This window comes from Arachis duranensis, chromosome 7 (assembly GCF_000817695.3).
Source record: "Arachis duranensis cultivar V14167 chromosome 7, aradu.V14167.gnm2.J7QH, whole genome shotgun sequence".
In the NCBI taxonomy this organism is placed as follows: Eukaryota; Viridiplantae; Streptophyta; class Magnoliopsida; order Fabales; family Fabaceae; genus Arachis; species Arachis duranensis.
The window spans coordinates 57,298,245-57,325,156 of NC_029778.3; the positions used below are offsets into that span (position 1 = coordinate 57,298,245).

General features: G+C 35.2%; 5 protein-coding genes across 5 annotated transcripts in view; 3 read left to right on the forward strand and 2 right to left on the reverse strand.

The window, feature by feature from the left end:
- LOC107459132 (protein ROH1-like) overlaps positions 1-2,290 on the reverse strand; it is a 4,152-nt gene extending 1,862 nt beyond the window's left edge. The window contains exons 1-2 of the mRNA XM_052251602.1: positions 2,087-2,290; positions 546-1,053 (exon numbers count right to left, since the gene is read on the reverse strand). Of these exons, the coding sequence (XP_052107562.1) occupies positions 546-1,053; positions 2,087-2,290 (712 nt within the window). The remainder of the gene's footprint in view (positions 1-545; positions 1,054-2,086) is intronic.
- An 878-nt stretch (positions 2,291-3,168) lies between these two features.
- On the reverse strand, positions 3,169-5,079 carry LOC107459133 (protein FAR1-RELATED SEQUENCE 5-like). Its single transcript, XM_016077345.1, has 4 exons — positions 4,447-5,079; positions 4,199-4,342; positions 3,916-4,059; positions 3,169-3,831 (listed from the first exon to the last, which is right to left on the reverse strand). The coding sequence occupies exons 1-4, from the start codon at positions 5,077-5,079 to the stop codon at positions 3,169-3,171; spliced, it is 1,584 nt and encodes a 527-aa protein (XP_015932831.1).
- Positions 5,080-12,817: 7,738 nt separating this feature from the next.
- LOC127740713 (uncharacterized) lies at positions 12,818-15,332 on the forward strand. Its single transcript, XM_052252301.1, has 9 exons — positions 12,818-13,079; positions 13,369-13,669; positions 13,746-13,843; positions 13,931-14,099; positions 14,227-14,313; positions 14,398-14,544; positions 14,623-14,747; positions 14,827-14,896; positions 14,983-15,332. The coding sequence occupies exons 3-9, from the start codon at positions 13,779-13,781 to the stop codon at positions 15,133-15,135; spliced, it is 816 nt and encodes a 271-aa protein (XP_052108261.1). The 5' UTR covers positions 12,818-13,079; positions 13,369-13,669; positions 13,746-13,778; the 3' UTR covers positions 15,136-15,332.
- Positions 15,333-15,463: 131 nt separating this feature from the next.
- LOC110273588 (phosphoenolpyruvate carboxylase 2-like) lies at positions 15,464-16,324 on the forward strand. Its single transcript, XM_052252302.1, has 2 exons — positions 15,464-16,137; positions 16,253-16,324. Exons 1-2 carry the CDS (start codon positions 15,818-15,820, stop codon positions 16,275-16,277), a joined length of 345 nt encoding a protein of 114 aa, XP_052108262.1. The 5' UTR covers positions 15,464-15,817; the 3' UTR covers positions 16,278-16,324.
- Positions 16,325-16,934: 610 nt separating this feature from the next.
- LOC110273589 (rac-like GTP-binding protein RAC1) lies at positions 16,935-18,962 on the forward strand. Its single transcript, XM_021126786.2, has 6 exons — positions 16,935-17,021; positions 17,212-17,453; positions 17,540-17,605; positions 18,363-18,427; positions 18,581-18,646; positions 18,730-18,962. The coding sequence occupies exons 2-6, from the start codon at positions 17,369-17,371 to the stop codon at positions 18,829-18,831; spliced, it is 384 nt and encodes a 127-aa protein (XP_020982445.1). The 5' UTR covers positions 16,935-17,021; positions 17,212-17,368; the 3' UTR covers positions 18,832-18,962.
- The last annotated feature ends 7,950 nt before the right edge of the window (positions 18,963-26,912 follow it).

Consider the following 26,912-nt stretch of genomic DNA (forward strand, 5'->3'; position numbering starts at 1 on the left):
TTCAAACTCCTGAAGGCTGGGCGTTGATGACAAACGCAAAAGAATCAATGGATTCTATTCCAACCTGATTGAGAACCGACAGATGATTAGCCGTGCTGTGACAGAGCGCGTTGAACATTTTCACTGAGAGGATGGGAGTTAGCCACTGACAACGGTGAAACCCTACATACAGCTTGCCATGGAAAGGAGTAAGAAGGATTGGATGAAGACAGTAGGAAAGCAGAGAGACGGAAGGAACAAAGCATCTCCATTCACTTATCTAAAATTCTCACCAATGAATTACATAAGTATCTCTATCTTTATCTTTATGTTTTATTCATCATCCATAACCATTTGAGTCTACCTGACTGAGATTTACAAGATGACCATAACTTGCTTCATACCAACAATCTCCGTGGGATCGACCCTTACTCACGTAAGGTTTATTACTTGGACGACCCAATGCACTTGCTGGTTAGTTGTGCGAAGTTGTGATAAAGAGTTGAGATTGCAATTGAGCGTACCATGTTGATGGCGCCATTGATGATCACAATTTCGTGCACCACTTGCAATGGACTGGAGTTGCTTGGCAGCAGACCATGATCGAGAGACACTCCATGAATGCGATCGTGAATGCCCTGCCGAGTGTTGATCCTTGCTCGAGTTATGACGCCCAAAAGATCTATTATGTTGCGAAAAAACTGATCCAGAGTCTTTCTCCTCGAGCATTGCCAATGCTAAATCCATCAGTGCCTTTCTTGCTCTCCAGAACTGGCCTTCATTCAATGCTCTCTTATTCGAACCCAAGGCAGAAAGCACAATATCCAGATGCTTTTGCCATGTACGAATCTTCTCAACCCCATCATGGCTTGCATTACAAATATCAAGCGCCTTCACTGACTTCTCAAAGAATTCAGAAATCAAACGATCTAAGGGGGGTTTTGAAACCTGCACTTTATTATTCAACAGAATAGTCTTGAATTCCTCATGGCAGCAGATGAATACACCCAATAGCTTCTGAACCCAATCAATTGAGAGCAATTCATCATTACTCGTGAATTCAACAGAATAGTCCTGAATTCCTCATGTCAACTGATAATATTTTTAATTGATAAACTCTTATAAACTGATAAACAAAACCAGTCATTTACCATCCAAAGGAAATGCTCAAGCAGGGCTAGTTCAAACTACACATAAATCCAATCCATGCCCTACATTTCACAAGCACTAAAGTAATGCTTCAAAGCATAACTACATGAAAAGAAACATATCAATAGCATCACATTCACATTAATCGCATTATTTGACTTTTTTAAAGTCAAAACCAATCCAAAACATATTAAGATATACATGTGAATCTAAATAGACATATGAGCCGAGTAAGTTTACCTTTTTTCTCTTATCAGACAGCATCTTCAAAACTGAGCATAAATGAACCTTAAATTATTTAACCAAAAGCTGCATCAACCAGCCCCTTCTCTCGGGTGTAATCCAAATCACCCGAACTCCCACTTCCACTTCAAACCCCAGAAAAAAGGGAAAACCAGAGTTGCACTGGAACTCCCGCATCAAGAGGGAATGATCAAAATGCAAAAGATTTTGGTAACAATGAAAAAGGCAATAACCACTTAGCATTTTGGTAACAAAAGGAAATAAACTCTTAGCATTTTGGTAACAAAACAAAAGATTTTTCAACTGAAATAAAAAATAACGGCAAGTGAATGGACTAAACAGCATAAAGACAGAAAATTCACAACCACCTTCTTATGCAAGGAAACAGGCAAGCATTGTTTATAAGCCTAAACCAGTATAAGTCATGTGATGATAAATAAATATTTGAGCCTTAATCATTTAAAGAATCTTTACAACTCATGAAACAACATGAGTTATATGAGAAAGTGGCAAGAAATTTAACTTTGTTAACCAAAATATTCAACTTCTTGGCAGTTATTTCCCTCAATAACTGCATAGAACTGCTATAGAGCTTTCTTTGACATGAAGCTAGCAGAGAATTTGATAAGTAAATAACTCAATTGGAACTTCAAATTGCATAAATTAAAAATATAATATATAGATTATAACTCTATGGCTTTTTGTTGTTGATGACATCATTCAAAAGTCTAGCCCATGTATTGCTATCACGGGGTCCACTAGAATACGACGAGACATGCGAAAACTGAGGATATGATGTAATTCCGGCAGTAGAAGGATATTGGTTGAAGTACGCCATGCCATTTGGAACAGGATGAAAAGGAATAGGGAGGACTCCACCATAAGGTTGATAAGGAAGGACCACTGGATAATGATGCATAGGATACTATGGCAATCCTGGTATCTTGGTTGTGGCTGCATCTGGAACTTCGGTCGCTTCTATTCCTGATGTGTTGGTCTTAGCTTTTAATGTCTCTTCACTTAAACTGATTTCTTCGGTCTAAACATAAATCACAATTTTTAAATAATTGCAATACAGAATTTATGCAAAGTGTTTGTCTCACTCGCTATTAAACTCTCGGTTGCACTTATGGTATTGGATTAATATAATTTAAATTCCTAATACTTTAATTTTCCTTCTTGAATTATCTAATATAAATTATTAGATATGCAAAATGTTACCTTCTGTCGATTTTTTTTGCCATTTGCTCTAATCTTCGGTGTCTCTGTCAATTTAGATACAGACTTCTTGCTTCCATAACCGTTGAATTTTTTGTAACAGAATAATAAGAAATAATATAAGCACTACGAGAATAATATGTTGCAAATTTGAATTGAAATGACAATAAATTTGATAGATGGTATAACATGGACAAGTGCTTACTTTAAAATTATTTTTATTGTGCACGGGTGTATTTTCTACTGATTTTGTGTTCTGAGAGGGAGTCCGTTTATTGGCATCACATTCTTCAACCTGCTAAAAAAAATTTTAAAAATTGCTCAAAATATAGCAACATCTTCGCCTCTTTTGCCCTTTTGGAACCTTTCTTGGAGCCCCTTTTGACTTCACAACAGCTGGATCACCGATTAGCGATGAAGTGGGGGAAAGCCTCGCTTGTGCATCACCTTTATTTTGCACCTTCGAAATTAGCTTAAGTAACTCACCTGAGATTTCCCTATAGTCTGCTGAATTTTTGGAAGAAATATCACAAAGCTTCCAACAAATAGATGCCATTGCACCGCGTCTAAGTGTGGACGCTATATCATCAGCGGCGTCTTGCTCGCCAATTGAGCATATAAAATCACTCTTGTCCATCTTTTCAGGATAAGAGATGTAGGGACACAATTTGCATTGCGATGCTTCAAGATCCCAAAGATGTGGGAGCACGGTAGTCCACGAGTCTCAAATAGCCTGCACTCACACGCAAACAGGTCTTTGTCTTTATTGTAAGACACTTTAAATTCCCATTGCTGATTAAAATACTCACTCGTGCTGTACTCAACAATGTCTCCACTGTTTGGGCATTCAGTCACATTTAAAGCACCTGCTACTTCTATCTCATCTTTCACAAGTTTAAAAATATTTCTAGTATAAAGTTCAGCAGCTTGTTTCTCAAAACTTTCCAAGCACGTAGTCAAAACAGGAAACTTATAAAAGGTGTCAAAGTCAGCAGTAAGATGGTTGTTTCGGTAATGCCTTAGTACTTCACTAAATTTATGCATGAATTCAACGAGACTGGTTTTACTGTCAACATAGTTCTTCAATAATGAATGAATTCCCTCACACTGTGATGTAGTTCTTATGCGGCCAAAGAAGTGCTCCCTCAAATATGCGGTAGCCCACTTCATTCTGTCATTATAAATGACCTGGACCCATTCATTCTCGGCAAGTCCGTATTTGGATATGATCTCATTCCATCTCTGTTCAAACATTTTTACGGTAAATTGTCCATACAATAATACACTAAAATCGTCCCAAAAATGCTTATTTTTTATATTCTGTACCGCATTACGATGGAGATGCCATGCACAAAGGCGGTGTGGTATACCAGGAAATACTTCTAAGATAGCCTCTCTCATAGCACGGTCTCCGTCTGTCACAACGCCTCCGGGTAGTTTTCTTGACATGATTTCCAAAAATTCCTTTTCCTGACATGATTTCCAAAAATTCCTTCAGTGCCCACTTGAAAGTTTCGGACTTTTCATCTGAGAGCAGAGCGCATCCAAAGATAGTCGTCTGGCCATGGTGGTTGGTCCCTGAAAATATGACTAAGGGCTTGTTGTATACATTTTTCTTGTAAGTGGTGTCAAAAGCCAGTACATCGCCAAAACATTCGTAATCAACAACGCTTTCTCCATCAGCCCACACCAAATTATCCAACCTACCATCCTTTAAGGTGAACTTTCCTAGAAATAACGGGTCACTATCTGCCTTAGAAAACAGATAGGCCAACGCAGCAAATGCATCACCGTCTTTCACTTGCCATGCCTAGTCTTACTAATGTGGTTATGTAAGTCTTTGCTAGTAAAACCCACTTTATCATATCCACCTTTTTGGGAAACCATGTAACCCATTATGTGGCAAGTTTTAACACCACATGCTCGCAAGCTGTCTGCTTGTGTTTTATCGGCCTCATCAAGCTTACGATTCGCGGCAATAAGATGTCTGTACTTAGGTGGACATAGTGGATGATTGTGTTCACTCTGAAAGACACTGACTTTCCACTTACCCGTTCTATAGTGACGAATGAACCGAATCCTCACCTTGCAGTTGACACGAGTAATTGCCCTATGCTCCCTTTGCCGATTGTCCCTTTTAAGGTGCTTCCAATGTCTTTCTCCTGCTTTATTGCAAACCAACTGTCTTGTATTAATGTTGCCATTAGCATCCACTGTCTTCAAGTCTTTTCGGGACATAAATCCATAGCACTTGGCATATTTGGCATAAAATTCACAAACTTGAGATTCTGTATCAAACGCCAGTCCCCATATGTCTTCGATGGTCAAATCAGTTATCAACTTTTCCAAACCACCAGCATTAATTATATCTGCCTCTGCTTCATCTACAGTTACATCCACCATATCATCACTTTCATCGGAACTACACTCATACTCAACACTTAAATCCACCATACCATCCTTATACGACTCTTTGCCATCATTCTCCATGACTGAACTTGAAATTTTAACATGTTAGGTACTAACTAAATGCTAGAAGAATGGAATAGGCAAAATGAACTAAACTTTTTTTTTTTAATTAAAATTATTGGTCAAATTGGAAGAATTCGAGGGCAAATTGGAAGAATTCAAGGGTGCATTGTAATGTTAGAATGATCTTCCTGCTTGAGGTTGCCTTTATTGAGTTCTCTCTAATCATTCTTTCATTCAATTTTAATTTTGGTGAAGCAATTTTGAGCTTGCAATATGATAATATCTTAGGTTGGATTGATAACTGAGGATAACATTTGTACAACAGAGTGTATAAACCACTCAAGTTGTCAAACAGCTACCCTAATAATTGAAGCAAAGAAGACAGTTGTTTGCTTTATAAGCATTGGAGAATAATCTGAGTCTGTCCATATCAATACTAGAGGGGAACAAAAAAGGAAATATTCTTTTTTCTAGTGGAAATTTGTATTATTAAGGGTCTTTTTTAATACCTTGCTGTAAGTTTTTGTGCTCTTGTCATGTTTGGGTCACATTGATTTTTGTTGATATAAGTACTGTAACATTGCTTTGTCATGTACCAACAGAAGGAGAATTCTTCTGTGTATTATTTTTCTTGTCTATAAGATTTTTTGTGTGTAAAGAACATTAGTTACTATATTGAAAGGGATTTTAATTTTAGTCTACATCTTCTCTATTTGGACTTGTTATTGTTTCTATCTTACCATTCCTTTTATTTTAAATCATTTCTAATATAAGGCCCCTGAAAAGAAATTGGGTTTGGTTACCAGTCAATCAAGTTGGTGTTGGGGGACATTTTCACTTACAAGTCAACAAGGATATTCAGCTTAACAATTTCAACAAGCATAAACAGTTTCATATTTCAAGCTTTCAACAAGGATATTCAGCTTAACAATTTCAACAAGCATATTCATATTCATAACAGCAAGTCAGCAAGAAGTGCAGAAAAAAAAGTAAGTTTACAACTTACAAGTGCAATGCAGAACAGAGCGGGTGTAATGCATTTGACAGAACAATCATTAAACTTCAAGTGCAGAACAGAGCAGAAGCAGATTACAGAACTGGAGCTTACCTGTTTGACAGAGTCACAGAGCAGAAGGCCGAGGCAACAACGAGTTTGACCAGAAAAGCAAGGTGAGTGAGGTGAGGCGGACTGGCGGAGGGCTGATAGGGTTAGGCTTAGGCGCCGTTAGGGTTGGGGGGAAAAGGGGAGGGAAAGTGGAAACTGGGGTCGGGTGGGGGTGGGGATTGGTACCCCTTATGGATTTTCTTCTTCTTCTTTTTTTTTTAAAATAAACCAAAACGATGACGTTTTGGAAAAGGAATAAAAGAAAAAAAAATTTCTGAACCAGTCGGTTAACCAGAAACTGCCGGTTTTTCGGTTTTCATCAAAAATTGGCCGGTTCAACTCGGTTCGAAACGGCTCTCTTCCTTATCCGGTTACATCACTCAACCGGATCGGTTCTGGGTCCGATTCACCGATTTTCCGATCGAACCGGCCGGTCCGTTCCGGTTCTTACAACCATGGCTCCAGCACTTGCCTTTCTTCTTCTTTTATTTTTTCTTTTTTATATTTTTTTCTTAAAAACCAGACGGTTCTACCGGTTCATTGGTTAACCGCCGGTTCGACCGGTTATTTGCCAGACGGTTTCTAGACTTATCCGGACCGGTTAGTTGACTGGATCCCGATTAATCCGGTTGAACCGGTCAGTCTGGTTCGATTTTCAGAACCTTTCTGGTTAGGATTCCTCTAACCAACGGCATCGTTTTGAGCAAATTTAAGAAAACCGGTTGGGTCTCGGATCAGTTCGACCGTCCGGTTCTCGACCGATTTGACGGTCCAACGACGATTTCTGAATCTTTCGATTTTGATATATAACCGATTCGTTTTTTATACCGGTCCACGGTTCGATCGACCGATTCGAATCGGTTTTCAAAATCATGGTCTGAGCCGCTATTTTTCCGGTTCACAATTTGACCGGTTCGAGCAGTCGATTCAAAACCGTTTGCAGAACTTGGCGTTTTTCAATTATTCCAAAAATTCGTATAGGTGACGGTTCGGTTTGACTGACCAGTTCTTGGCCAGTTTGACGGTTCAATTGTGGTTACTGAGATTGGGGGTTTTAACATTTGTCTAAGTTGTTTTTTGTAGCGGTTCATGGTTCAATCGGTTCAACCGGCTGGTCCGAACCGATTTTCAAAAGATAAATTATAACTATTCTCTCATGTTTTTATTTTAAAATGCTTAATACATTTTATTATCAAATTTTCAATTATGCTTACAACACAGAAGTGGTTCAAGGAATCAAAATGCTAGAGTGAAACTTAATCTTCACCTAAATTCAACCATAATCGAACGAAAGATAGAAACATTAATTTTCAACAAGAGTCCATAAAAAATATAGTGCATAATAATTTTTTAAGTAAAAGAGATGAAACTAACAAGTCTTAGTAGTTAATATAATCTAAACATGACTACATGACAATTACGAATATTTAATTTTTGTTTGACTCCTTTTGTTTATACTTATTGTAATTCTTGGTAGCATATTCAATGACATCACGCAGCATCAAGTTGTGGGGCCTTAGAATCAAATCCAACGCAAGTCGCATCCTTGTACCATGATTAACCTGAAAAATATAAGTATTTTAGGTTACCAACAAAACCATACACATTAGCAATTGTAGTACTTTTTTTTCTAGCAAAAGAAAATTACATTTATTGTATAACTATACGTCTTCCTGTAGTTTGTCATCCAAGTTGCCACCCATACCCCACAATCATTGCTGTGTTAAATAAGACATGGTTAGCTTATGCAGATAAAAATTTAAAAGAGGAAAACACAAATACAGATATTCCTTACGAGTCAGGAGCTTGCTCTCCTGTTTCTAGCAGATCCACAAATGCAAAATCAAGTATCCTTGGCCTGAACGGAGTGTTGTATTTATAGAACGAGTCATACTTGAGCATATCTTCCAGATATTTTGCCTATTTATATAGGAAAAAATTTAAATAAAGGACAATATTTGAAACCTAAAAAAATGTCATAAAAGTGAAAATGGGGAAAGTTAATTTACCAGCTTTACTATACTCGATCTCTTTTGCTCTTTATTTGTAGCAATCGGTAGGGAGTCTAGCAGAATTGTTTGATGATTGCACAAATCAAAAACAACCAGATACCAATGTGTGTTGTTCTCGTTGACAGGTAAAAAAATCTAATACCAACTTTCACATATTAGAATATTACTAGATACATTTTTTTAAAGGTATATATCAGTTCATAAATATAAATGCCATTAAATAATAAAAAAATTAAAAATACAATAAATTATATACCATTTTTACACCTTCATCAACTTTTCCCATAAATTCTTTTTGATAATATTTCAACAGAACTTCAATTTTGGTATCACATTGCAGTATGAATTGCTGAATTTAATAGTTAGGGACTAAGTCAGTGACACCAATTAAGTAATAAGATAAAATAAATAAAAACGATAACAAGCTTGAAAAAGACATTGCGTACCGAAAACACAGCTGGCAAATACCAGTGTGTTTGACATCCTATTTCTTTCTCCTACATGGTTAGCATAGTAGCCACCAAATCTAACACCTATGTGGTAAAAAATAAATATATTAGGAATTAAAGTATGCTAGAGATAGCAGTTTAATTATGCACTTACATCCCCATGTACCCGCTCCTTGGGAATTAATGACTTGAAATTGTCACGAGTTTCGCTAAATTTGTTTGTTGTCACCAAATACTCATCACTACAAATACGAATCACATTAATATTGAACTATTTTTTTAATTTTTAGTATATAGATAATGAGATATTTAACCTTCGTTTATTTGGTGCAAACACATAGGTTGCCATTTTAATATCTAAGTCATCCAAATCCATGTATACAGGAGGCTTAAATAAAATCGGAATCCACTGCAAAAAAAAAAAAACAAAAAATTGGTGAGATCACTAAGTTATGTAACCGTAGAGGATTCATGCGAATGCCTGAGATATGAGAACTCACAGATGGCCATTCAATTCTTCGTTTATTGTGCTCGATATTTTCTTGATTTAGGGTAGGGATGCTAATAGAATATCCACTTGGTGTACTCTTTTTTAAGAGTGTCTTTTGCTCCTCAGTTACAGATTTGTGTGAGGTCCCTGGTAGAGTTTTTTTATTTTTTGAAAAGTTGTCTTTAATGGAGGCAGCCTTCACACTAACCTTATTTTCAGACAAATGTGAATTCCAGACAATTCTTCTCTTGGCCGTATATATTTTCTTATTGCGTACACTTGTCTGTTTTGATGCCTTTTTATTTGTACCAGAGTCTGACTGATGATGTTGTGGAGACTTTAGCAGTTTAAGAATTTCATCTGTATCTCTTGGATTAGTAGATTCAAAAGGATATAAGAAAGTAGGAGGCTGAAAATTTGTGACAGTTGGACCTACAATAAATGATAGTGGGAATATGTTGTATAGTGATGGATGCATGGTTGTCGGATATTTGTTAGAATATACTGTAGCAGTATAAAAGCCAGGGTAGATAGAATACAAAAATTGGGGCATGTGTGGTATATGGTTCAAGTACGAATAATGTAAGAGTTAGTTATCAATAGCATTAATGCTAATGGGTTTAAATGAGGAAGAGAACTAAGTGTGGAAGGGGAAACAAAATTTTGGTTGGGACTGGGGGGATAAAGGGCCAAAGAATAGCTCTTACCTTGAGACATTGTAGTCTATTTGGAACTCTCCATTAAAGAGAGCTCTTCATGAACGTTTTAGGCTGAATCCACTAATCGGTCAGGACAGCAACCTATTGCATAAGCGGCCACTTTAAATTTTTATTTTATGTTTTTCATTTATCCTCACACACTAAAGAGGCAATACATATGATAGCCCTGGAATAATTTCATTTCCAGAAAGCCTTTCCTTCTCACTGTCCTAACTCTATTTTTAAAGATAGTCTACTGCATGTGGTCTATAAAAGTTCTGATCTGCATTTTCTGGGGCTTGAGACCTCCAGGCGTTGGCATTATAATATGGGACTGTATGTTATTGTTTCACCGATGTCAGGCACTGAAAGTAGAACAAGCTTCTGGTTGTAAGTGGCAAAAATTTGGTTTTGAGTACTCTTTGACATTGCATCCTATCTAGAGCACTTGTCTTTGGGCTGAAATTACATCCTCACTTGAATTTAATGCCTCACAATGAGTAATTTGTGTGATCTTAGTTTGAACCTCCTAATATATCGATAGCATCCCATTCTCTACAGAATCTGATGGTGCTATATTATTCATTTATTTATTTATTTTTTACTTTTATGATCTTTGTCTTTTTTTCTCGTCAGGTAAAGATCATAAAAATAAAAAAATAAATAAAAATAAATATTTAATTAATAAAAATTACTAAAATTTTAAGAGAAATAAAATTTATCAACGTAAAAATTATAAAAAATAAATAAAAAATAATTAAAGATATATTTATCTCCTTATAATAAGATTTGATTCATTTTCTTAAATATTATAAAAAGATTTGATTCGTTTTCTTAAATATTATAAAAAGATTTGGTCTTTTTTAATAATTTTAGTATTAAAGATTCTTTTTAATAATTAAATCTTTCTAGCGGTCCATTATTATTTAAATTTATTATTCAACGTGACAATAAATCTACCTAATATTTTTAAGTTACTGAAAATTTATTTTGTTTATTAATACATGATTTAAAATAGATATTATTATTTTAGCTTATTTTAACTTATAACTCTACGTAATACTAGTATTTAAATTTATAATATTGATTTAGATATAATATTGATTTTGATGGAATATATGATTTACTTATAAATAATATAATTAATGTGATTTATGTTGATTATAAACTAATTAGATTATCAATAATTAGAATGAATATTTGCATTTAATATAGATTTAGCGTAAATTGATATATAATAACAACCTCTTTTATCATTGTTATGTATTTTTATTTTGAAACACATAACACTACAAGCTAATTATAATGGTAAGAACGCGAAGAAATAATCGAGCTACTTCTATTGAGGCAAGTTCTATTCCTAACATGAAGATCTGTCAAGAACCAACTAAAATTCTGAACAAGTACGTACTATTTTTTTTGGTTTCTTGTATTATAAATTTATTCTAAATGATCTTGTATAATTTGTTAATAATGAGTATATTTATTTACATATTTGATTAAAAGAATAAAATACAAATTATGTTAATTCTTTAAAAAAAAAGAGACAAATGCTGCTACTATCCCCTCCCCCTTCTTTCTCCAAAAGGAGACCAAACCCAACCCTAAAAGGTAAAAACTCCATTAGAGCAGCTATCCATCCTCACCATTTAACACCTCCTGACGGGGCATCTCTTCCATCCCCATTGGTCCTTCCAAAACAAACCTACTTCTGTTTTATTTTCTTCTTTTTTATTCTGGCGCAGCATTGTCCATTGGGGAAAAGTAACTGGCTAATGGGATACCTGTTCCACGTCTTAGCTTCGACCTCCCAGTCACAGCACAGACATGCCTGACTGACAGCCTTGTTCCGAGAGTCTAAAGAACCCCCAAACAAAGTAGCCTCAAGCTCCTCTCCTCCGTTCAATTTCCATTCTTAAACCAAATGACAAACCCCAATTTGACGGTTTATCTTGTATTGAATTTAGGGGATTTTGTCACATTTCACCCACATTTATTCAATGAAATAGCATGGTTTTATAACTTCTCCCTTAATTGTGCTTAAGAGTGAAAACATGCTTTTTAGGACTTAAAATAGCTAAATCTAATTCACCTTGATTCCATTAGATGCCTTGATATGTTTGTTAAGTGATTTCAGATTTAGAAGGCAAAGATTGGATCAAGGGAATGAGGAAAGAAGCATGAAAAGTTGGAGAACTCATGAAGAAATGAAAGAACCAGAAAGCTGTTAAGCCGCCGACCTCTTCGCACTTAAATGACCATAACTTGAGCTAAAGAGGTCCAAATGATGCGGTTCCAGTTGGGTTAGAAAGCTAACATCCGGGGCTTCGAAATGATATAAATTTTCCCATATGTTGCTTCGCGTTCAGGGGCGCGCACGCGCACTTTGCGCGCGCGCGCCGATTCTGTCCGTGGCCCACTTTAATGAAATCGTCCCTAGCGAATTTACAAGCCTTGTGGGCCCAATCCAACTCATTTCTGATGCTATTTAAGTCAAGGATTGAAGAGGGATGAGACATCTAGTTACCATTAGTTTAGTTTAGTAGTTAGAATTAGTTTCTAGAGAGAGAAGCTCTCACTTCTCTCTAGAATTAGGATTAGGATTAGTTCTTAGATCTAGATTTTAATTCATCTTCTTCTACTTCTATCTTCTCAATTCCTTGTTGTTACATTTCTTCTTCTTCTTCCATTCTTTTATTGTAATTTCCTTTATGTTGTTCTTATACTTTGTTGTAGATCTACTATTGTTCCTTCCATTTTCTTTCAATTCAATAAGAGGTAATTCATAATAATTGTTCTTCTTTGCTTTTCTATTGTTGATCTCTTGCCTTTGTAGTTAGATCTCTCTTTAATTCTTGCAATTTATGTTGTTTACTTTCTTTTTCACTCTGGCGCAGCATTGTCCACTGGGGAAAAGTAACTGGCTAATGGGAGACCTGTTCCACGTCTTAGCTTCGACCTCCCAGTCACAACACAGACATGCCTGACTGACAGCCTTGTTCCGAGAGTCTAAAGAACCCCCAAACAAAGTAGCCTCAAGCTCCTCTCCTCCTTCGTTCAATTTCCATTCTTGAACCAAACATTAATTTTTCTTCCAATGCTTCTCAGCCTAGTGCAGCACTTTCTACTCCCACATTACAAATCTTGTTGGCCCCCCTGTGCTAAAGCAAGTGAAGAACAAGGAAATGCATGAGAAATACATCAATCCAACTATTTCCCCCTCCTCCTTCATTCAATTTCTTTGAGTATTCTTGTTTTTCTGAGGTAATTTCTTTGATTGTTGATTGTTATTAACAGGAAGAATTGTTGATTTTTGTTTTTTTTGAGTTAATTACTATTGCTTTTTTTCAAATTTTAGAGTTAGTTTTTTACTTTGATCTGAATTTTTGTGCTATTGATCTAAATCTCGGAATTTTGTTCTCAGTTAGTTGTACATATTCTTCATGTTAATTATATTTTTGTATTCTTTTATGTAAAAGCTATATGGACTTGGGTTTTTTCACATTGAATAAAATGAGATTTTGACCCTGCATGCAATGTTCTAATGTTACAGTGAACCCAATCCATCATTGAAGGACAGAGTGACTTTAGACTCATTAGCTAATTCTGTTGAGCAATTGACCCAAATAGTCCAATCTCTTGTTCAACGATTGGAAAATAATGTCAGCTCTCCCTCTAAGGTGTTTAAGGTCTTTGGTTCCGATTCTAAGACTCTTAACCAACAAAGTAGTGCGTCGAATAATTCATTGTTGCTATGGTGTATTGAGAAGGCCAAGACAGATCTGTCAATTGCTAAAAAAAGGAGAACAAATTCACTTGCTCCAATCGATATTCCTGGATTAGAGCTACCTAGTGTGAGTACTAAGTAATAAGTAGTTTATTATTATTGTTATTATTTTTCACTAATAACAGTTTTTCTTATATATTTAGTGGGTGCAAGTCTGTTTTAGACCAACAGCTTCAATGGGTTTGAACGAAACTGAACTTGTAATTGCAGCATACTTGTATGGTAATCATTTGATGGATAAGTAAGTAAACTCAATTAGAATTTTATTTGTTAACGGTGTTGTTGATTTGTTTAGCTATTTTTATTTATGTTAAATTATCTTTGGCAGCTACAAGGAGGATATAGTAATTTCAGAGTTTACAGCTCGCAGAGATGTATTCAGGAGCTTGATGCCAGGAAAGCCAATCGTTTCTCTTGTGCTAGACTTAGTAGCAGATATGATGAGCATAGAGTTGACCAGAGAAAGTGGTTATTGGTTTTTACCCACAACTTTTGCGGTAAGTATTTAGGAGTGTATACTAAAATAATATTGGTAGTTGTTATTTGTATTGCGCATATAAACTAGTGGCTGAAATAATGTAGCTGTCAGAGAAGACAAAATTAGATCCTAAAAGTCTGCCGTAGCTGTCAGAGAAGACAAAATTGGATCCTAAAAGTCTGCCACTTTGTATCACATATGGTTATTTGGGCAAAGTTGACTGCTTAAAAAGAGTAAGTTTATATCATTTTAAATTCATATTAGCAAATATTGGCATAAAATAATTTTAATAACTAAAATGACTTTCTCTTGATTAGGTCTTTATCCCTGTATCTGAAACTACTGACGAAGGTCATGAACACTGGTACCTCGTAGTGATTGATTGTGTTAAAGGACAAATCATTTTGCTAGACCCATTACCCATTGAGAAACAGTTCAAGCGAAAGAGGACAGCCTTGAAATTAGTAACTATATTTTCCTTTTTTTTGTTAATTATCTACATATATGACTAAAAAAACAAACTCTAACATAGACATAAATAGGCCATTTATTTGGACGAGGTATTGGAAGATCGTTCATTCTATGACTTTGAGACCACTCCAAATCTGATTTCTTCACAATTTGAATTTGAAGAGCCGGAAGGCCTTCCTACCCTCGAAGCTGGATCGTAAGATCGTATAATTAGTAGTTAGATATGAAATTTATGCAATTATATAATACTCTAATATAGCTTCCTCGATATGTAGGAGTGACGCGGGTGTATGGGTTGCAAGTTGGATGATAGCTTGTTTTGAAGATGATAATTTTAACATAAAGGTAATGTTATGCACTAATCTTTTCCTTCGTTCTTTCTTCTATATTTAAGTAGTTAAGCCTAATGTTAATTATTCAAATTTTATTAGGTGGATGATGGGGTTCGCATGAAGATTGCAGTCTCACTCGTGTTAAAGATTCATAATACGATCAGCTATACGGTCAAAAATAATGCCATTGAAAATCTTAATAAGCTGAATGATAATCACCATCGTGATGATTATGAATTTTCACAAGATTAGATTTGCAACATAGGATATTTATTATTATTTTTGTTTTTATTATTTTCTTGTGGGCATATGAGCCGTCTAGTGACATACGACATTATATTTTGTTTACATTTGTGTTGGTATTTGTTTGCCGGATTATTTAATTTCTCCATTTGACTATGTATGAATTTATACTCTTTTGGAGATTGAAATTTAGTTCTTTTATACTCTTTTATACTCTTTTGGCCTTAGTATGTTGCATGTCAGTGGTTTTTCTTCAATTGTAGCAATTGGAATGCAACAGAAAGGTTAATCTAGAACCAGGGGGCTTCACTCTTTTTGATTTTGTTTTAGAGCCATAAGTAAATGCAAACTCTTAAGTAAATAAATTCAGGTCCACTTTGATATGATGCACAAAATCTGTATGGCTTTTTTTCTTTCCTGGTAATATTTTGATCTATTGAATCTAGAAAAGAGGGGAGAAGTTTAATATGCACAAATACTCTCAAACATGTTACATACTAAGGATTGGCACTGACTCAAAAAGAGGAACCAAATATTCCGCTTTGTTTTGTAATTTTTTCTTTCTTTGTTATTTTCCTGTTGTGCCTTATAGTTTAAACAATTTGATGCTTAATAGGATCAAGATTGTTATGAGCTTTCAGCTGAGTATGAAAGGAAGCATAAGACTGAGAAGTTGGAGGAACTTGGGAATATGCTAACTGGTCTTGATGCTGGGGATTCTATTGTCATTGCCAAATCATTTTCCCACATGCTTAATTTGGCTAACTTGGCAGAAGAAGTTCAAATTGCCTACCGAAAAAGGATTAAGCTATTAAAGATGGGCGATTTTGCTGATGAGAACTCTGCCATCACTGAATCTGACATTGAAGAAACCTTCAAGAGGCTTGTCACTGAACTGAAAAAGTCCCCACAGGAAGTGTTTGATGCTTTGAAGGAGCAAACTGTAGATTTGGTCCTAACTGCTCATCCCACTCAGTCCGTTCGTCGATCTCTGCTGCAAAAGCATGGAAGGTTTGTCACTGGACTCAGGAATAATTATAGTCCATTAACTACGAATTTATCATTCCAATTCACCAGAATCTGGAAATCATTGACCTTATTGGTAATCATTGTCCTCTTTTTTCAGGATAAGGATCTGTCTGACCCAGTAGTACGCGAAAGACATAACACCGGATGATAAGCAGGAACTTGATGAGGCTTTCCAAAGAGAGGTGCATTCTTGATTTTGTGTCGACACAGCTCTGAAGAACATCGGAATAAATGAGCGTGTCCCATACAATGCCCCTCTTATTCAATTCTCTTCTTGGATGGGAGGAGATCGTGATGGTACCTTACTTTTTTTTTCCAAAGATTAGCACACAAACTTATTTCTCGTTAAATCTTAATCTTAATTATCTTCAAAGTATTCATGTGGAATGGATTTAAAATATCTTCACCTCCTCTATGATGCTTTTCTATTTCTTTGTTTGTTTTTCTTTTTGAGTTTTGATTCTCAGCTTCATATGTATAATGTCCATTACAGGTAACCCTAGGGTAACCCCTGAAGTTACAAGGGATGTGTGTTTGCTGGCTAGAATGATGGCTGCTAATTTATACTTCTCTCAGATAGAAGATCTCATGTTTGAAGCATTAAAAGCATGATCCTTTTTGGCCAAGCTTCTGCGTCTGTTTTTTGGCCAACCTTGTTCTGCCCTTTTTGGCCAACCCTTGTTCGAGCTGCTTAGCCCTCTGTTCAGTCCTCTACGCCGCGTGTTTGAGCCTCTGTTCAGCCTCTGTTTTGCGGCCTTTCAGCCACCGTTCCGCCATTGTCCGCCTCCATTCAACAATCTCCGTCGCGATTTAAAGCTCCTCCCTTTCCCTCTACTGTTTGAATTTCAGAACTGCTCCATCCTAGGGTGATTTTTTTCCTTCTTGTTCTTTCTTGTTTTAATTATTCAGTTATTGTTTTTTTATTGTTGTTTTCATGGTTAGTATGTTTTCTAGTTCTTATTTTGTTGTTAGTTTGTTGTAGTTTAAAATGTTAATTGTTCTTGTTATTTTGATTTTCAGTTTTAATTGATCTTATTAACTTGTTAATTTGAACAGAGACGGAACGAGATCATATCCAAATACGGACTTGCCGAGGGATATTTCTTTGCATTTTGATCATTCCCTCTTGATGTGGGAGTTCTAGTGCAAGTGGAGTTTTTCCTTTTTTCTGGGATTTTGGACTCAAGTACCAGTGTGGAATGGGACGGCAAATATGATCCAAAATTTTCAGGCAGCTGATGTATTCCTACTAGCATTCTCTCTCATAAGCAAGGCTAGCTATGAAAATGTTGCCAAGAAAGTAAGATTGGTATATACTTATTATTATTATTATTGTTCTTTTTTCTCTCTACTCTGGACTAATTTTTTCTTTTCCTCCTTTTCCAATGGATTCCTGAGTTGAGGCATTATGCTCCTGGTGTTCCAATTATTTTTGTTAGAACAAAACTTGGTTAGATTCTTGTTCTTTCTTTACCTTCTTGATGTTTGATGCCCTTGTTATCTACCTGATAACCTTCAGCATGATAGTAGTTCCGTGATCCTGTGAAGTTTCATCTTATTATCATACTAATTGCTGTCTTTTATTCATACTGTGTTTCTTTCATTATTAGAAAGTTGGGGAATAGATTCTGGATTCCAATGTCATTGCTGTTATTTTTTTCCCTTTGATTGCTTGTTATTCAGTAGTAGTTTAGAGAAGGAAGTTCATCCTCGAAGGTTACCTAATTCATGACTTTAATCAAGAATTGATTCAGATATACCAAACCATTTCATGGAATGCTTTCTTAATTTTTCCCTTTACCTCCTTGTTTAACTAAAAGGCTAATGTAATGATTGTTTTAAAAACTAAATGGCTGTTGATAAATCTTGAAAAAACCTTGATTTATGAAGAGTATTAGGAAGTTTAAAGTGACAGAAGATTGCTACTACCTAACATGAGTAATTTGCCATGGTGGAGCTGGTGTTTCCATAAGTTCTTTTCTTATTGACTCGTTAGAATTTCCATTTCTGATAGTCAATAACAAAAGTAGAATTTCTATTCTGAAAATTTTGTCTCTGGTCTCAATTTTTCATATAGTTTCTTTTGGAATTTGTCTTCTCTCATATATAGTGCTAACTTAATTATATGTATTTAATGCTTTCATTGTAAAGATGTCATTATTAACTTGCTTGAGCATTTCTTGACAACCAATATGCGACTTGTGTACATCTTCGGGATGATAAGCAGTTTTTTCTAGATCATCCTGGTGCAGCGCCTATCACCACAGTGCAGGTACTTCCTAGCTTTCATTGCTTCCATTACTAATATCCATTGCTATCGCTTTGTGTCTTATTTCATTGTCTTTTAGCCTTCAGTTGGTGTTCATAAGAGAGACCATCTGCTTACTTTATACATTAGTGATATGATTTTCTCTCTTTGTTGAAGGGTGAGGAACTGAGAAAACTTATCGGTGCTCCAGTTTACATCGAATGTAGTTCAAAAACACAGCAGGTACATATATGTTCTCTGCATCTATAAAAGTTCCAAAGGTTAGATAATATCACGTCCCTAATGATATCTGCCTTTGAATACAGAATGTGAAAGCTGTTTTTGATGCGGCCATCAAAGTAGTTCTCCAGCCTCCAAAGCAGAAGAAAAAGAAGAGAAAGGGTCAAAAAACCTGTTCCATATTGTGATCTTCTCAGTTCTAAATTGGTAGTTGGCAGAGGATGACATGACTGTAGCCATTTCTTGGTAGTCTTTGCCATTCTATATCTTTGCTGCATAACACATGATGGTGTTGGTGTTCCAAAAACATTACTGAACCAAATGTTCGGACGAGAGGGACAAGAATCCGAGGAGGGTATTAGTCTGCTCATCAGCAGAAAGTTGTTGAAGCTGATGAATGGAGACGTGCGGTATCTGAGGGATGCTGGCGAATCATCTTTCATCTTAACAGTTGAATTGGTTGCTTCCCAGAAATTGATTGCTTAAAGTTATAGGAAAATAAATACTTTGAGTTTTTGTACATCATAGAGACTGACATAGATTAGTTGAGACAAATTTTGTACAGAAGGCTCTTTCTTTTCATTTTGAAGATTGTCCATTTTGGTCTCTTCCTTGTATCATTCATTTGAAGGTGTAAAAATAGCACATGAATGAAAGAAAGTTATTGCATCTCATTTGTTGACTAATTTATTTTTTATTGGCTTTATTGAATCTGAATCATCTTTTATATCTTTATGCAGCAATTCAAAATTAAGTTCAACATTGTTTTCAAGAAATTCACTGAAGTTGATGATTCGTTTCATTTAAATTAGAATTTTGAATGGCGGTTGAAACTACAATTGTAACTCTGTTATGAACTCACAGTTTTCTTATATTAGAAGTGAAAAGAAGAGACATTCCATGTCATTATAAATAGTAACACAAGCTAGAGACATTCCATGATTGAGTGTCACGAACCTCAATTTTCACAGTGATTCTGGTTTTGCAGAGGGCTATGTTATAGAACTGCAAATTCATATCTTAACCTTTAACATCTCCATTTGCATTCATTTTTGAACACATAGACTGCTCATAATTTCAGAATGCAGGAAAAAAAGGTGAAGGGAACATTTAATTATCCAAACTTGAATCCAATTTTGATTTGCTGCATAAATAAGAGATGATTCAGAAAATTTAACCATATATTGAGTAAAATTGCAGTTGGCCTTGGATGAAAATAGAACTTAAATCAGTTAAATGTAAGATTGATATTTGCTTTTTGAAAATGTTAAGGCATTGCTAAAACATCAATAAAGAAATAAGAGAACAGACATATATAAATAAATAAGCCATACATCCCATGTTAGAAATTTCTTTAGCTATAAAGGAGATGTTATCAGTTGAAATTTACCCTTTGTTAGTGTAAAATTGCATTAGCAGGTGGTGGAATCAGCTTCTTGTGTATCATTGGTGCCATGAATGAAAGTTTTCTATAATTCTATCCCTTTTTTCTATATTAAAATCTTATAATTTTTTATACTTGAGAATTAGTGCAACCTATGAGAACAAATGAACAACGAAGTATGGTTTATCTTACACCAGGCAGAATTGTTACTACTAGATACTGCATATGGTTTCCTTTGAAGAGGTAAAATAAAATATTTAAAAAAGAAAAAAATGAAATACTAGAGTAGTTGAATTCTTTCTTTGTCATTAAACCAAAAAACAGAGGAAACACTTTGAACTTGTCATAGTAATGGTCATTCTTCTTTCATTTACTTTAAAAAATGTGTAATCTTTACAAGTAACCTATTGTACAAAATGTGTACTAATCTATGTCAGTCTGCTGCAGCATGCGATTCATCGTCAATTCAAGTGAGAGGTGATTTGTTGGAAGACATCTTCACTGCATGAAATTGTTAGACCTCCCATAGGATGATCATATCCAAACTCTTCCTCAGCTTGGGTCAACAAGTCTTGGATTGAAGGTTGGTTCAAGTATGAAACGGGGATCACAAACCTCTTCCTCCACCGCCACTCTCTTTTCTCTTCAAACTATTTCCCGGGTTCCTTTCCTTGTATTTATCTTCCTCATCCTCATCAAACACAGCCTTCTTCGATGAATTATCAGAATCATTAACAATAGAGTAATTCACAGTAATAACAGTAAGATTCACAGATTAATCAATAATTATTCAACCCATAACAAGTTCACAAATTAACTAACAACAATTATTCAATAATCGTTATAAAAAAACTTACCTAGAAGCTAGAAGCCCTAGAACAGAGCAGAGCAGATCCTGAGCAAGAGGGGGACAAGGGCACAACCAAAGGGATGACAGGTGGAACAGAGATAGCGCCGGCGACGATGGAACAGAGCTGCTCGACGGAAAAAGGAGGCAAGCCCGACGATGGAACCGAACTGCGCGACGGTGCTTTCAAAGCTGAAACAGTAGCTGCACGATGGTGGAACAGAGCTGCACGATAACGACGATGTCTTCGAAGCTCGTTTCAGCGACGGCGGCGGGCGATGGACGGAGGTGAGGGAGTGAGATGGATGACGGAGAGAGGAAGGATGGGTTCAAGGGTGATGGGAGGGATAGGTTCGCGTTTAGCTGTTTGCGTGCGACGCAGAGACAGATGAGAGAGATCGAGGAGTACAGAGAGAGAGAGAGGATAGGAAGAGGAGAGAAGAAGATGAAGAAGACTGACATCTTCATAGACATGAACGAGAAGGTTTATGATGAAGAACAATTTTGATTTCTTGTTTTTTTAATATGTTTTTGTTTTGTTATTTCAATTATTTGAAATTATAAAATTAGGATTAATTGAATTCGCAGATGCAAAGGAAGAAGATGAACGAGAGAGAAGGAGAAGGAGGAGGATGATAAAGTTGATGCGTTTATTTGAGGTGTTTTAGTAAAAGTGGTGATATACTATATATTTAAAAAAGAAAAAATTAAATGCTGACGTGGAAAATAAATTCCACATGGCTTATTATTATTTGTCCATATCTTAAACATATCGGTACGTATTAATTTATCATCGTACCGTAGCAATCACCAATTAAATAACATAGTTATAGAAGATTGAATGCAAACATGAAGCACACGAAGTAAGCCCTAAAGTAATAATCTACCTTATCTTCGTAGAAGTTGTATTGAATATTTTTTTTAGCTAAGACACTTTTAATTAAGAAATTAATAAATATAAAATAATACTAAATTAAATAAATAAAAAAGTTACCTCATCTCACAAAGATGATGAAAAAATAAATATAATTGCTTAAACTCGAAAATTAGCTTGAAAGATTGAAACTTCTTAAGTTATACCTTACAAATTCTTCTATCAATCTATAAAAATACAATGACATCAATATTTATTGAATATTCTAATATCTTTAAGTTTCTTATAAAAAATTAAATTAAATAAATAATAAAATATTTAAATAAAAGTACCAAATTTTATTAGAACTAATTCCACCATTAAAATTGAAAAATTTATACTGCACCCAAAAAAATAAATCTGTGCGTTTAATTTAGAGGTTAGGTGAATAGCTTTCCCTTATTTTTAAGAGGCGGTTTCCTGTTTTGAGAGAATGAGAGTTTAGTTGTCAAAGTCAATTTCTTTTTCTTTTCTTGAACTTATAATGAGTATTGGGGAAGGAGATTTTATATTTTTGGTATTAAAAAAAGATAATTTTAATTAGATTTTTAGTTTTTATTTTTTTTGGTTTACCCAAATGGTATCCCCCAACGCAATAGGTTAAGGACTAATTTGTCGTGAATCTGAGCTCCATTTAAGAAGTCTTTTAATATGTTTAATGTGTTAAAAAGCCCATTTTAACCCAAATCCAAGAAATGTTAATGTTTTGAAATTGAAAAATTATAGAGAAAGTGTTAAAAGTGGAAATTGAACACAACAATCCTAATTGAAAGTGAGACAACTACGCCAATTAAATTAAGTTTATCTTTTGATATAAGTAATACTAATGTTTTTATAAATTATTTAGTGTAAATTAACTAGTACATACTACTGTTGAGTTTTGAGCTTTCTTTTTATGTCAAGAGAAAATTTAAATATTAGGATAGTTTATGGTTACTTTTAGTTAAAAGTGAAGCGGCTTTGATGACTAAAGATTGTGTAAAAAAGGTTTAATCAAAGAGAATAAACAAACACTTAATTGAGAGAAGAGAATAAAAATAAAAATTTATTTTCGCACAAATATAAAATTATCACCGTAAATTAGCTTCTACAAATTCGTTAATCAATGAATTGAGTTTAAATTCAGATGGTGTGTTCTAAATACTTGGTTTTTCATTTTGAACTTTCGAATTTTTGAATTGAGGTTTGTGATTGGAGTTATAGGCAAATCAACAATAACTCTATTTTTGTACTATTTTTTATCTTTTTGGTTATTATTTATAAGTCTTGATGGTTGAGTTGATTGGCTTGTTATATGTATGTTTGTGCAATGATTTGTGATTCTCTTACACTTTATTTTAATCATAGTGAAACTACCTCAAAAGAAATATTTTTAATAGGTTTGGTGTGCCAAGAAGTTTGATAAGTGATGGGGGTAGTAATTTTTGCATCAAGCATTTGAATACCCTTCTCCAAAGGTATGGAGTGACTCACAAAATTGCAGTATCATACCACCCACAAACTAGTGGTCAAATTGAAATATCAAATAAAGAGCTTAAGAAGAACATGCATTGGTCATGACTTCTAAGCCATAACTTTTGTCCATTTCTTACACTCCCTAATCGAGACATAGACCACCCCCTGACCAACTACACTCCCTTTCAATCCTTGTCTTCACTTCATATTGCATGCATACCCTTGGATTCACATCACTTAAATCACCATGCTTCATACATACCACCTTTACATCAATAAATACACAAGCCATCCACCCCATTTCTACTGTAAGGAGGAAATTCAAAAAAGAAAGTGGGAGCTACTGTGCGACCAACCTCCCTTTGTAAGCCTAACTCTTATACAAGAATCGTATGCTAATGCAGTAAGGGAGAGTGAAGAAGATCCTCCTTACAAGAGTTATGCAAAAGGTGTGGAGGTAGATTTCAGTCCTAATTTAATTAGGAAGGCACTCAAAATAAAGCCAAGATCCTTATCCGAAGCTAGTTATGAAAAAAGAACCAATGAAAACCAAAGGTGTGAAGAAATAGTAAATGATATCTGTGTCTTGGAAACTGAATGGATACTAGATGCAAATGGAAATCCAAACCAATTAAAAAGGAGTGACTTCATACTGGAGGCAAAGGAATGGTTTGAAATTGTAAGGAGATCAATCCTCCCTACATCAAACAACTCGGAAGTCACACTGGAGAGAGCAATAATGGTTCATTGTATAATGAAAGGAGGAGAAGTAAAGGTAGGAGAGCTCATTGCTAACAACATCCAACAAATGGTAGAAAAGAACTCCTCTAGATTTTGGCTACGCCATCCAAGCACTATTCAATGTTTATGTGAAAAAGTTGGGGTGCTCTTTGAGAATGAAGACACCAACTGGGTGTCAATAGCTAAGCATATCACTAGACAAAGAATGGAAATGGTAGCATCCAATTCGAGGCAAAGAAGGCCACCAAGAAGAAGAGAAACAGAGCAAGTTCAAGCTGTAGCATCCTATCCCTTTGACATGAGCCAAGTTCAAGGTGCCTTGGAAGGAACTTCAAGGAAGTATATGCAATTTCAAGAACAACAAGCTCGACAACAAAGGAAATTCCAACAAATGAAGATAGACCAACAAAAGGAGCAGAATGCACAAATTCAAGAAGCTCTCAACAAAATTTCACAACATCAAGCTCAACAGGATAGAGATTTCTTGGAGTATAGAGCATTTCAAGAAGCTAGGTATCATGGTAGAGTTGAATATGATATGAATACCCAAATCAAGCTTCATTATTTGACTGCAGGGATGCCACTTTTAAGTCCAAAGATTTCACCGTTGTCCCATGTGATGAAAGATCTAGACAAAACTCAACTTGAAACGGTGGCCCGCAATGAAGCAAGAGTGACAAAAATCATGCAAGAGAAAGGGTTTTGGGAATAAGAAGGAAATCAATGAGAGTCAAGTAAGAAAAAAGGGAATCAAAGAGAACTAAGCAAAAAGAATAAAGATTGAAATAAAGGTGGTAGAGTTCCTCGCTTAGGTCTTACAAATAAAGAAATGCATGTATGAAATATGACATGCTTTCTATTTGTTTTTATATTTTTTTATGCTATCATATCCATTTCAATGTTTGTTTCTACTTGTCTGCTTTGCTAGTTTTGATGATGGTGTATCACTTTAGTTTACTTGAAATGTTGTGCTTGTCATGAAATTTGAAGTTAATAAAAGAATTGTTATGAAGGAAAGAAGAATTTGAGTCTAACCTATGAGGAACAAATAAATCCTATGAAAAGTGGTGGTATATAAGCATGGATTAAGATGTGGTATATGGAATGTGAACAAAGATAAGTGATATAATGTTTCCTTGGACATAAGCTTAGATGTAGACTTTTGAGACTTTGGAAATTAAAGGGTCCTTAACATTGAATTTGAAGGGAGGAAGAGAAATGCCAAAAACAGAGAAGGAAAAAGACTAAATAACAAAGTCTAGGCATCAAAGACCAAAGATCTAGCTATGTGTATCTGGTATTTGATGTTCAAGGATAAGCTTGGATAAGTAAATCCTAGGGGCGCTTTATCACCTGATAACTTGAGTTAACTAACTTGGAATTATCGATTGAAAGTCCATAATCAAGAGCTACCTTGTGACAAAATATTTTAGCAATTCAAAGAGGTTCTGGACACCACTACCTAGAGTTAATTCTTGGTTACATGCTTGTGGTGTAAATGTGTTAAGGAAAGAGGCTTGAGCAAGTAGGTCCTAAGGGGTGTCTTAACACCTAATACCTTAAACCAACTGGTTTGGGAGTGTTGATCGAAAGCTTATCTTAAAAATTGCTTTAAAATAGAGTACCTAGACTTGAATAAAGTGAAAAATCCTTCTGAAATGAATAAGAATATGAGAAGATAAGTCAAGGACTATACAGTGATAATAAAGTCTCACAATGTCAGTTTAGTTTAGGTTCAAGTAGACATTTTAGACTGAACTTCATGGTTTAAAGTTCACCTAAAAAGAACCATGAATCAAAATCATAATGCTTGATGAGCCCCATTGATTAGGATGAATGTGCTTTTTCAAATAAAGACTCACTTTTGATCAGTCATTTCAATTCTTCTCTTTATTCTTATGCTTTTAAATTTTCTTTTTTGCTTGAGGACAAGCAAAATTTTAAGTTTGGTGTTGTGATGCATGTGCATCTTAGCTATTTTAGCTAGTTAATTTAGTTAGTTTATAGTTTGGTTTCATGCATTTTTAGTTAATAAATAAGTAATTTCATGGAATATCTCTGCATGTAGTAGATCAATAAGCATGAGTTGAATTTGTGATTGTTTCATGAAGATACAAGATTCATTTGATGTAGTAAATGATATTAAGTAAATGTGTTGATTATGTTGCACTTAAGTATGGTAATTCATCTTGTATTGATTCATAAAATATGAAACTTTGATGCACTTGATTTAGTATAATGATAGGTGAAGCAAAGCAAGGTGAAGCAGAGCATGCATGAAAGTAAACCTAGAGCATGCCAACTTTGAGCGTTGGCAACGCCCAATACAAGGGGTGTTACCTTAAAGAACGCCAATCCTGCAAGATGCATGGCATTGACAACACCCATAAAAAGGAGCATTAGCTTGAATAACGCCAGCAAGCAACACTGGAAGCAAGCTAAGCATTGGCAAAGCCCAAATAAGGGGAGTTACCTTTGAACAACGCCCCATGTACAACAAGGCAATCTTCAAAGGCATTCTGATGTTGGCAACTGGTGCACGAAATTGTGATCAATACTTTTCACAACTCAAATAATCCCCGGTAATGAATCCAAAAACTTGGTGTTCAATACCATGGCATAAACACAACTTCGCACAACTAACCAGCAAGTGTACTGGGTCGTCCAAGTAATAAACCTTACGCGAGTAAGGGTCGATCCCACAGAGATTGTTGGTATGAAGCAAGCTATGGTCACCTTGTAAATCTCAGTCAGGCAAACTCAAATGGATATGGGTGATATACGAATAAAACATAAAGATAAAGATAGAGATACTTATGTAATCCATTGGTAGGAATTTCAGATAAGCGTATGAAGATGCTGTCCCTTCCGTCTCTCTGCTTTCCTACTGTCTTCATCCAATCCTTCTTACTCCTTTCCATGGCAAGCT